This window comes from Lonchura striata, chromosome 6 (assembly GCF_046129695.1).
Source record: "Lonchura striata isolate bLonStr1 chromosome 6, bLonStr1.mat, whole genome shotgun sequence".
NCBI lineage: Eukaryota > Metazoa > Chordata > Aves > Passeriformes > Estrildidae > Lonchura > Lonchura striata.
Window position 1 is genome coordinate 20478210 of NC_134608.1, and position 12013 is coordinate 20490222.

Genomic DNA, 12013 nt, shown 5'->3' on the forward strand with positions numbered 1-12013 from the left:
ATTAAGCAGCACTAACCTAAAGTAGAAAGACCATGCTGGCCTCTCTAAATGCAAGCACCATCATGTTACTGTCTCAACACAGCATCTAAGATAACAGAAGGCTGGGATATATGTTTTCAAATTCATCTAATAAAATAAAAGGGTTCTGTTTTTGTAAAGTTAAACACCTTCTTTATAATTATGTCTTGTATAGAGGTTTGTTGTGCACAGTTAAATCAGTTTGGAATGAGGATGATGAGAAATTAAGATATACTGTAGCAGTCTTATGCGCATATTTAACAACCTTATGACAAAAGTAAACAAACAACAAAAAAATCACAGTACTGTTTATCTTCAAAAAGAGAATTCCAAAAATATGACTCTCAAAAACTGTAGTGGGTGCATCAATATAATCATCTGGCATTGAAGCACGCCTGCTGTATTGTGAACTTCTCAAACAGTCCTGCAGGACAGGAATGAAGGTAGACACTATAGCTTGCCAGCCACACCTTATTCCTGTGCTCAAAGGCCAATGGCCACTGCCTGGAGAGGATTCCATAGGCAATAGACATACTATGTAGCTCACTATATTTACCTCTGGCTGGAGTGCTCACCTATAGGTGACCAAATATTCTAGCGACTGTTAGCTCTGCCCGAGTTTCAGAGGCCCAGGAGACATTTCCTGTAATCGGCCACAACACTCTTTATCCCTTTTCTCTCTTCAAGGCCAGTCAGAGTAGCAGTGTGTAATATTTGGTCATTTTTACTGCACACAAGGGAAATGGACACAACATTTGGGAGCAGAGAAATGGGTGGCTTAAGGAAACAAGAGAAAGTCAAGAAACAGGAAGGGAGCTGCCTCCTTGTAAGAAACAGCTGCTCTCGTTTCCCCAGCCGTCAGCCTCTGCTGGGAAGCGGAACACACTCGCCGGCTTTACCAGCGCAACAGCTTTTGTTTCTGCTCTTCGCAGTCATTTAGCTGACATGTTTGTAAACACCAATGTGTATTTCATAAAGATTGCACCAAACAACGTTCATAAACACCGCGTCACTTGCGGAACCTCCCACGCTGCCACCAGCGCTCTCCGCAGGCCCGGCAAGGCGAGACCTGCCGGGACCTGCCCGTCCCTCGCCGCGCCGCCGCCGCAAAGCCTCTTGGGAGTTGAAGTCCCGCGCTCTGCCTTTTCCATGGCGGGTCCGCGGCTTCTGGACTCCGAGTCCCATGGAGCGCTGCGGGGGGCCCGGCGCCCGGCCCGCGGCCCCGGCAGCCGGCGGCAGGGCGGCTAGTTCAAGTTGCCATAGCGGCGAGGTGAGGTGAGGCGGGCGGGAGGTGCCCGGGGACGGGGCGGCCCCGCCTCGGAGCGCTGTGCGGTGAGGGCCGGGGTGCGGTGAGGGCCGCGCGGGCGGTGTGCGGGGGCGGCTGTCCGGCTCGGGGCGCCCCGGAGGCCCGGCCGGCGGCGGCCCCGGCGCCTTCTGCGCTCCACGGGCCCGCCTGGGCCAGAGAGCCGGGAGGCTCTCCGAGCTGGAGGCGGGTGTTAGTGAAGTTCCCTGCGTGCTCGGCAGGAGGAGGGTTTCCAGAGGGAACGTTACTTGCTTATTTACAGTGCGAAGGAACCGTTCTCTGTGTCGTGATGCTGAAGTGTGCTGGGAGCACGGTGTGACAAATTGGTAATAAAATGTGGTACTGATCCCTTAAGGCACGATGGTGAAATATCACCATATGGGATCACCTTCCCGCGTTTTTCCGGGCTCAAATACAAACACTAAAAGAAAGGACTTTTCAGGTGTCATGTTGTTCCTTTCTGAAATGATTATTATATTTTTTTTCGTAGTGCTCAGTCTTAGCTAAAAGGCTTCAACCATTCCTTTAACACTAAGTTAGTTACCTAGTGATAGATTAGTCTGTGTGGAGCTGAACAAATAAAATACTTGAGGAATAATCAGCTTGTGTACACTGACTTTATCTTTTGTTTACTTGAGCTGGAGAGCTTGATGTTGAGATTGTCAGCTCTACTTACCTGGCAGATCTCAAAATGTCCTCAGTGAAGCTGAAATGCTCTGCTTCCTACAGGAAAGGAAAACAGCGAGTACTGATGCTTTTCATCAGCTCAACAAAGGTTATGATCTGCTTGGGTAGAACTAAAAACCAGTAAGAGCCAAATGATTCTTCCTGTCAAGTAGCTGATATGATCATGTGTTGAAATTAGTGTAGGTTTATGGAAAAAGTGATAAACCTTTTTGTTTGTTTGTTTCAATTGATAGGCAAATGTGCATATAGAACATTTCTACTAATTTCCACTTATTTGTGATTTTAATTTTTTTTAATTTGAAGTGAAACTTGCATAGTTCCTTTAAAAATGAGGATATTGACTTATGTGAAACAGCTTCTTCACCTTAAAAGTACTTGTGGTTCCTTTTAGGTTGCTCATGACAACCAAGAGGAATGCTTAACCATAAATAGTAAGTTTTCTTCAGACAAAATATTCTCCTTATCCTGTGCTTTCTTTTATTTTTACCTTGATTACTGACCTTTTTCTGTGTTTTGACTAGTATGTACCTTAATGGTCCTATTTTAGGACAATTGAAAATAAACCCATTAATCTTTCTTGCTGTAAATCTTTATTTCCCTTTTTTTCCTTCAGTCTTTGCTTTTCAGTAGTTGGGGCTCTTATGGTTGGGTCTACTTCTTTGTTGGGTTTTGTTGATTTTTTTTTTTTTACCAAATTACAGTAAAGTCAATATTATTCCATGTTATTGTTTATACCAGTGTTGTATTTTATTTTTCTTTGTCTTTGAAAATATCCCATGATTTCTGTTTCCCAGTGCTTAGTGTTTATTCTTTTTCAGTCTCATTAAGACTTCATTGCAGCTGACTAGAGTGAGGCGCTGGAATAAAGAATTCTGATACTGTCAGTAAAAATGTGCTTTATTGAGGTGAGATAAGAGGAAAGATGAGGTAAATTCACCAGTTCAGAAAAAAGAAGGAATACTGATGTACTTGAGCAAAGACTGAGCACGTTGATTTGTTGTTCTTTCATGTTTGAAAAGTTTTTATCCAAGTCTAGGTAACACAATTTACAACCTTTTAAAAATTAAATATAAAGATTTGGAAAAACATCAAGCTGCCTCCAGATGAAATACAATACAATATAATATTTGAATCCATCCATGGTTTCTTTTGGAAATTTCAGCTCTCATGGCTGGAAGAACATCATCTTTACTGTGACTTTTTTTTTTTTTGTTGACTACAGGGGTTCAAGAATTTGCCAGTCTATTTCTTCTTTCACCAAGTCATTCCATGACCTTAAGGCAAACTGCTGCAGTGTGTAATAGTTTAAGAAAAAATTTCAATCTAGCCTACCTTTTGAGGGTTGTTATTTTAATCAGTTACTATGTGACTTCACTATACTAGGCACAGCTGTCTGTTGATCTTACTGATTTCACCCATATGATGACTGTTGATCTGTTTTCTCTCTATCTTGCCATCCTTGAGATTTAGCAATCCCCATTATGAAGACATCTTAGTGAGTACTGTGAGGTAAAGGAGAGTGGTTCTGCAGACCAGGAAGATTGATAAAATATTGATGTCTTCACTCTGTGTTTGGGGAGGAGAATTTGCTTTGGGCTGTGATTTGATCATGGGTACTGAAAATTTGGAAACAGTGAGATTGCATATTTTGATTTAATTTGCTCGCAAGAGGCTCTGCCTTTTGACCCATTTTGACCCTGCTTCGTAGTGTGAACAGAGGTAATAACTGAGGAGCAGTTGGAAGATCTGCTTCAAAAGTACATCCTGCTAATCCAAACCAGAAAGGCAAATGTAATCTGAGTTTGAAGTTGCTTTGGGAATATTGTACAAGACTTCAGTTACAGACAGGAATTAACACGTTACTTTTTCTGGTCTTCCTGCCTAGGCTTCATTGTACTGATGGCAGATTCATCCAGTGATTCAGACAACTTACTTACGGGTCGGATTGGAAGGCGGCCTTTGAGGGCATCCCACAGCAGAGCTCAGAACTATGGTGCTGAGGAAGTTACAGAGAAGATCCATACTTTAGCAAGCACTTTGCAGGTTGTTTACAAAATACGGTTTTAAAGTATTTATAGAACCTACATTTCTGTAACACAGGGTCAAATTTTCATTTCTAAAGTTATGGAGTGTACTGCACAGATGGGAAATATTGCTTTCTGTGCAAACCAAAAATGGTTTTGGGAAATTTATCATACTGCTTTTGAGCTGAAAGTTCTTGGCTTGTTGCACTTTTGTACAGCTGCTATTTCAGACAGTAATAGAATGTTGTTAGAAACAATGATGTGTCGGGGAATACTATTTATAAAGTTAGCAAACTGAATAAGGGCAAATCAGCTTTGTTAGATTCTCACAAACAGTATGAAATTTTCTTGCAGAAAGTTTCAGCCTTGTCTTGGTTCTCTTTGTACTGTGTAAAATTTCCAAATTTCTGATAAATATGTAAGTGGTCAATTGCTTCAGGATGGAGCTTACATTGCAAATATTTTCTAGATGTGAAAAACACTGACAGAAGCGTTATTTCTAAACTTGTAAGAGAGGAAGAAAAAGTGAAGGGTGCAGAGGGAATATCTGTTTTGCAAGTGGGAAGAGACATTTAGCTATTCTGACACCATTAGTTCTTGAGAATTTATTCCCATTCTTCTCTAGCTGACAGTTCTGAATACCTGGAGTGGATGGGTGTATGTTTTATTATGTATTGTTTGGCTAGCAATATTTTTTTTCCTTTTAATAGATGAGAAGAGAAAAATCAATATAGAATGGTAAATTTAAACATCAAAACTACTTATCTGGAAAATAAACATCAACCTAGAAAAAAGATAATAATACGAATACAGTCTGACTACTTTTAAAAAGGGATTCTTTGGTATTCTGATTCTGTCAAACCTGTTTCTAGCTGCTCTTCTGAAATTCTGATTTTAAGCTAATAGCTTTTTATGGACTTTATGCTTTTTTTCAGCAGATCTTCCATCCAATCCAGGTGTTTATCTGATCAGAGAATATTCATGCAGTGATCTTACCTAGTGTGTTCACCTTCAAAAACTTGTTATTTCTCACATAACTATTCTTTTCTACAAGCAGGTTATGTTAAAATCATTGGATTAAAAAGGTTTTTCTACACAATGGCTGAAACTTGAAAAGACTTCTTATTTGATGCTGAGGCCTTACTGTTGTACTGAAATGATAGCATTTGGTTTTGTTTTCTTCTTCATTTTCTTCCCTTTAGGCATGCTGTGCCCCTTCAGATTCTGGTTACTTGAATAGGATTTTGAATGCCTAAACCCTTTAGAAGGGGTTTGTGTTTTCAATTTAATCTTAGAAATCAATAAGAATAAAGACAACAGTAATGTTTGATTAGAGGAAGTTTCTGTTTTGACTTTTTTCCTATAATTTTTTTATTTAAGGATACCAACAGAAATCTAAGACATGTTGACCATTTGCTAGGACAATACAGAGAATACAACAAGGAACAAACCAAAGCCATAACAACTGTGAGCAACTTTCAGTTTATCTTAACTTTTTAGGTATTTTCCATTAGTAGAATTCATAGTTGAAAACTTGGCATTAATGGACAGAATATATAAGAAGTTAAGTAGCTGTAAACAAAAACTTTTAATATTTATTTGAGCAAACTAAATCATAATATATTTATATGTTATATAATGAAATTCTGACAGGTTTTGTAGGCTTCTCTGGTTTATAAACACCCAATAGATTATGTTATGGTACAATGCAAAATACAAGATGTGTAGCTGAAATAGAATATTAGTGAACATGTTTCTTTTGCAGGAAGAAGTGATACGACAAATGCTGAATTACAGCAGGGAATGAGATTGTGGTCATACTGGTGTAGCCTTTTGTCCTGTCATTCAGAAACAACAGTTTCTGGATCTGTTGACCAGCTTGCTCTAAATTACAGAAAGGATGAAAATTCGGAAATGAGTCTTCTCATTTTAGAAACTCAAACTTCTACAAACTTGAAAACAGGTGTCTTAGAGAAAACAAAAGAAATTAGTGCTGCTAGGCCAAGAGAGGTTTACAATTCGGTTACAAACAAGCTGTAGCAGGTGCTGCCTTGAAACAGATATGTATGAAATGTAGGCTATTTTACATGTGAAGGTAGAGAGTGGAGAAGCAAATGTGTGGAAAAGAAAGCTTGTTTTTTTCAGAGAAAGAGAGCCAACACTGTATAATTCTGCAGGAGTAAAGCATCAATTAATCCATTGTTTACAAATTTCACTTAGAAAAAGGAAAGCCTTTATTTTGTGCATAGTCAAATAAAGGTGTAACAAAGCAAGTGGCTAAGAGCCAAAGTTAACAAATGTAATTATAAAGAATGAGATGTAAGTTTGAAAAATGAATATCTAAGTTTTGAGTATAGCTGGTTCTTTATTCTTAAATTGAGAATGGCTTCCTTTTCCTGGAAGTGAAACTTCTAAAAATAGAAGTTTCTGTAAAGCTGCTTAGGGAAATTTGATAGCCATGTAAAATTGAATCCAGGTAGGGCTGATGGAAGAATTCCAGTAAAAAAATAATTTCTTTTAGGTTATTTTTTGAATTTTGTAGAACTGTTAATGAGCATTGCTGGCAAATAGTTCTTATTTTGGCTGTAGGAGATAAACTTTTGAATTTTCATGGTAGTGCACCATGTGGTGCACCACTGTTTTAAGAAACTTGATATTTGAAGCTGCCAATGTTGGAAGCGTGTTTTACTATAATTACAGGAATGTGATATATGAGATATTGAAGAAAAGCTGTTATTAATTCATAGCTGTACTTGGCTTAAGAACAGCTTCTATTCTCTTAATGACTTTTAGAAAAATAACATTTTCCATGCTTTTTGAAAAACAAGTTTGTGTTCATATTTCAATAAATTACAACTTTTCTACAGCTGAAAGAAACACTGCAGCAATCTATAGGTCAATTAAGGAGCCAGCGACTAATACGAAACTCTGGAATGAGAAGTGCCTCTCTCTCAAGCTTATATCCCAGTGACCTGGATGGAGAAGGAATATCAGGTAAAATGCTTAAAGGGCTTGAGTATACTTGAGTTATGTCATATGGCTGTGTTATGCAAAGAGGAAATTAAGAAAAATGTGTAGAGGTAGTCTGATGGAAAGCCATCATTGATTATTTCAAAGAAACTGAGTTCAGAAATTTGGGAGACATGCATTAAGTTATGCAGTTGTTTATGTGGTAAATTTTTCCAGCTTTCTGTTTCTGTTAGTATTTTTTGCTGATATCCCAGGAGATGTATATGAAACGTTGATTCTTTCAGCTGAGGAAATTAATTTTCCACTGCATGAGTTGTAGGTGCATACAAGTTAAGGCTAAATCCAAAAGATATTGCAGCTTCTGAAGCTTGCTTCACAGCAAAAAGGGAATTTAAATTTTAAATGCATGTGATTATGGATGTTTGGAAATGGTGGAAAAGAAAAAAACAGAAATTATTTATGACACACAAAAGAGTAGGGTTTTTTTTCCGTATATGTCTCAGAAAACTCATTATATTTTTGGGAAAAGGTATGTTTGGGAGGAGTATTCCTTTGAGAGGTAATATTTAATATATTTCAGTAGAAAGTTCTAAAAATTTCATTTCTGTGCAAAAGCTGTGAAATATAATAATTTGAAGCTCTGATAGATTCAAATGGAGGAAAAAGTGGTTGGTTGGGCAAATAAAACTTGAGGAAAAACTACTCCTTGGAGAAACAATTCCTCTTTTTGGAATACTTGTATGTCATGGATAAGAAATGTTTAAATTGAAGAAGAATCCCGAGGAGAGCTGAGAGTCATATGCATGATATGTAATTCAGTAGTTTTGTCTGTAAAGTGACCTAGACGGACATTGTCAAGATGAAAGAAGCATTTCTCATGAAGCAAAATGAAAAATATCCCATACAAAATATTGTCTGCCTGCTTATTTCTTTCATATCATATCTCCTGCAGGCAATTGCCACTTCCTGCCCACTTCTCCTCTCAGGGATTATGGCGACTCCCAGGGCAATAAACACCGAAGGTCCAGATCTGCGAGTGTCCGGTTTGTCAGTGAGGCAGATAACGTGGAGCAGGTACAGAGCACTAATGGGAGTTGCTGTTCCAAGCAGGCAATGTGTGGTCACCAGACTGCTTTTACATTAAATGAGGTGATTTTGAAGATGTAGCTAAGAATGTTTCAGTTATGATTTGTGCTTTCAATATTACCTGCTTTTTTCATTAGGCAACCACCTCTTGTATTTGTCATGAAGTTTAATGCAAACTTTTAACACATTTAAGTCCCTCTCCTTCTTAGCAAATACATTTTGAAAACTCAATGTGTTATTTCAAAGTCTCTCAGGTCAGGTTGGAATTTCTGGTTAATCACACAGGAGTGGTAGTAGTGCCTGTGTCTGAATGTTGAGGGCAGTCAGCTTGGTTGAAGAAGATCTAGGTTTAAATCTAGGACACAGCCATGGAATTATTGACAGCAATAGGTTGCATTAGATGGATTAACTGTCACTTTCTATCCCATGAAGAATGAATGACCTATTCATTTTTTATTTGCTCCTAAAACTTAGATGATAAATTAGGAGCCTGCTGAATGGGGAAAATTGGAAGTTTTACAGAGGATAGTATATATATGGTTTTGTTTTTTTGTTTTTTCCCCAAGATCTAAAAAAAGAGTGTGTAAAGTCTTGGGCAAGGTAAAATACCTATTCTTGGTAGTTGCTGAATACATTATACTGTTCTGCTTGTTTCACTTCAAGTTCTTATGTAATCTATTTATAGTAACATAAATAGCTGGGCAGAACTTTGTTTTACCAATAGTAATAGCTAGTAACATGAAATATGTCTCTCATGAACATTACTTGTTCAGATATTTCAATTTGCTTTGCATTAGGTTAAAGGGTGGTATAGTGTCTAAGCTCTGAACCACAGAAAAAAACCATAGGAAACTCGGTTTAGCAAAGTGCTGAAAGTTAAACTACAATGAGCAAGTATTGTGAAGGGTGGATTGAAATGGAAGTGCACAAACCTCATCCAATCATCCAGGCTCGGCTATAGTTCATGGAGGTTTTATTATTTTTTAGGTTATTTTTATCTGCTGTATTTTAAAAGGTGTGTATATGTGTAGATATGTAGTTTTGGAATATCATATCAAAAAGGGTTCCTAAGCCTTAGCATAATTTGTGTACTTCCATTTTCAGCTGCATTCTTTCCACCAGTCTCTTCGAGATCTCAGCAGTGAACAAGTTCGCCTGGGAGATGACATCAGTCGTGAGCTTTCAAGAAGAAATCGGTATACACAGACTATAACTCCATGTGAAGAACAGTGTTGGAAAATTTCTTCAACTCTTTTATTTAAAAAAATAATTTTGGGGAGAATGAGGAATTGTGCAAAATGTAGATGAAAGCAGGATTATGAACATAAAACTGCTTGTTTTATGTTGTCTTCTGCAGTATTTATAAATGTCAATAACACCTGCTGGTTCCAATTTGTATAATATATGGGGCTTTTACCAGCTTTTTTACATGTGTGCACAAAATGACAAGGACTAGGGATTTTTTTTATTTCAGCTTTGCTTCTAGTTTGTTCTTGTTACTGGAGTCCCTTTAGGGCAAGCTCTTCTGCAGACCATAATGTATATAATTTCTCAACATGTGGTGCTTTGTTCAATAACAGGAGTTAGACTGTTAATTCCTAGTAGGAAAGGACTGTTCAAAAGGACTGTGTAGACCTTGTACTTGACCTGATGCTTAGATGCACTGTTTCTTTACTTGAGGAATGGGAATGCTTTTTATCATGAATTTTCCACTTGAAGCTTATTTCTAATTATGCTATAAATTATTATCAGCAGGCTGTAGAACAAAGTGAAGTAGCAAAAAATTCTGGGGGATTGTTGCTGCTTAAAATTATCATAGGTGTTACTTAGCTTCTGCACTGTAGAATATTATCTTACTTATATTTTTCTATAAAGGACTGATGCTGAATTAAGAAAGACTCTAGAAGAATTGTCTGAAAAGCTTACTGAGTCCCAAAGACAAGAAACGGTGAGTGTGACTAACATGAAAAGGATTATTTAAATCTAGTGTTCTAAACCAGATGTGGGCTTCTAGTTTAATGTATGTGTTGGAAATTGGTAGGACATACTGATATGAACATGATCTTATTTGGGCTGCTATAGGTTGTTGAAATGTTACCCTTCGATAATGAAATCAACAAGACAAGTTTTATATTTCAGGTACTTGTTTTAAGTACAATTGTTTTACAGGTGTGTGTATTGTGAATTTTTCTGTTTCAAAATTCACAGCCTTGGAGAAAGCTTCTTTTTAACTTTGAACATTGGTTTGAATGCTGTTATAATTGTTGAAGGTACCTTTGGAAAGATACAAGCTTTCCCATATTATGATGATACATACTATTGTTTCTTCTTCCTCCATCCCTCCCTCCCTGTTCTTTTCAATCTTTATCATCTGTGTAGAAGGAGTCTCTTTGGGCTGCTCTTCTCTGGAGGCTTCCTGACAAAATGTAGCAAAGGTGGCAGGACAGCCGTGACAGTCTTTTCTTTTTTGTCTCCTGTATCTGCTGGAAGCAGACTAACTGCAGTTTGTTACTTAAATCTGAAAGATATCTGCTATTGAGATCAAAGTCAAACAGCATATTGCTGTAGGAAGCAGAGAAGTTGAGAACCACCCTAGTATACAGTACGTGAGAATCCTGTAGATAATTCTTGACATATAAGACTTGAGTGTATGCTTTATGTAAGCATTTACTGTGATACTAATAGCAAAGTTGGCTTTTCAGAGTAAGTGTTATATGTGCATATTTCCCCATAGGTGATTCATCTTGCTCTAAAATTGTATGAATTTGTACTAAATGCTCTGTCAAGGGTTGTAGTGATGTGTTTGTCACTGATAACAATATCATTGGCATGGACCACTTGTTAGTACCAGTAGACTTAATAAATATACTTGTGTAAATTCCTGTCTCTAGATTAAGTTGGACAGTGATTCAAGAGACTCTATATGTGCCAATTATATTCTTGATATGATAGGGTCAATCAGGGAAAGAAGACTTGCCTTGTCAGCCTTTGTAGAGAAATATGATGGTGTTGTCTTTGTTAGAATGTTAATTTTGATTTCTCCTAGTAGCGTGGTAGGATAAAGTAAGTTTATCTGATAAGGAATTCTTGATACTTGGAAAATGCTGTGTTTTTCTTGTAGAAGACTTCTCAGTATACTTATTTTTTCTCTTTCATGTATCAGGAAATTAGCAAATTCAGTTTTAACCAAAGTGGTTCTCAAGCAAATAGCTTCTACAAGTGCCTACATTACACCTGTTCAGTGCCATTGTGTGAGAGAAACAAACCTTCCTCAGTTCTCTGGAATGGAGGCACCCAATATCTGTTCATTAATAAAAGAAATAAATAGCTCTTTGACCTCCTACAGTAGGGTTTCAAGAGGAGAGAGAGAGGTGAGGTATAACAAGGAAGTCTTCTGTAGTACATTAATGGTAAAGGCAATATCAGAACAGTAAGTCTCTTAGTTGGGAAGGAACATTATCATGCAATAAAGCTATGAAAACTGAAATATTTACTGATATTCTTTTAGTGAAGACACAAATGCTGCAGTAAGCTGCAGTGAGATGATTTTTATGTGTAAGACTAAAAAGAATTCAGCTGGAATATTCTCCTTATTCCTGATTACTGACTTTATGAAGAACATCATAAAGCCAGATGGAAAGAAGACTGGAAAGAGGAGAGGGGGAAAAAAGAAAAAGGGGAAAATTAAAAAGAGCCACTAATTCAAAGACTTCCTTAAAAAGATAAAAGAATTCCTTGGGTTCAGTTTGCAGAAGAAAAAGGTCATTAGGAAGGATCTAGCCATGTATGGTGAATGGCCAAAAAGTGGAAGTTTAGTGTACAATATAAGAACAGAAAGTCATCTAATGATAATTCTATAAAATATAAGCCTAATCACCTGTGAGTTAGGAGCTTCTTGGTCTGGAAGTGATCTGTCTGTTTTCTG

At 37.5% G+C, this 12013-nt stretch overlaps 2 protein-coding genes across 3 annotated transcripts in view; one reads left to right on the plus strand and one right to left on the minus strand.

The window, feature by feature from the left end:
- The window catches only part of TSHR (thyroid stimulating hormone receptor), a 56657-nt gene extending 54249 nt beyond the window's left edge, over positions 1-2408 (minus strand). The window contains exons 1-2 of the mRNA XM_077784407.1: positions 2373-2408; positions 964-1623 (exon numbers count right to left, since the gene is read on the minus strand). Coding sequence (XP_077640533.1) covers positions 964-1623; positions 2373-2408 — 696 coding nt within the window. The remainder of the gene's footprint in view (positions 1-963; positions 1624-2372) is intronic.
- The window catches only part of CEP128 (centrosomal protein 128), a 93471-nt gene continuing 82628 nt past the window's right edge, over positions 1171-12013 (plus strand). The window contains exons 1-8 of one of the 2 annotated variants that reach the window (XM_077784014.1): positions 1171-1293; positions 2400-2439; positions 3894-4051; positions 5413-5499; positions 6900-7026; positions 7955-8076; positions 9193-9284; positions 9964-10036. In XM_077784014.1, coding sequence (XP_077640140.1) covers positions 3908-4051; positions 5413-5499; positions 6900-7026; positions 7955-8076; positions 9193-9284; positions 9964-10036 — 645 coding nt within the window. In that variant the 5' untranslated portion in view covers positions 1171-1293; positions 2400-2439; positions 3894-3907. Of the gene's footprint in view, positions 1294-1321; positions 1351-2399; positions 2440-3893; positions 4052-5412; positions 5500-6899; positions 7027-7954; positions 8077-9192; positions 9285-9963; positions 10037-12013 lie in introns of those variants that run through there. The other variant, XM_077784013.1, reaches the window with a different exon arrangement.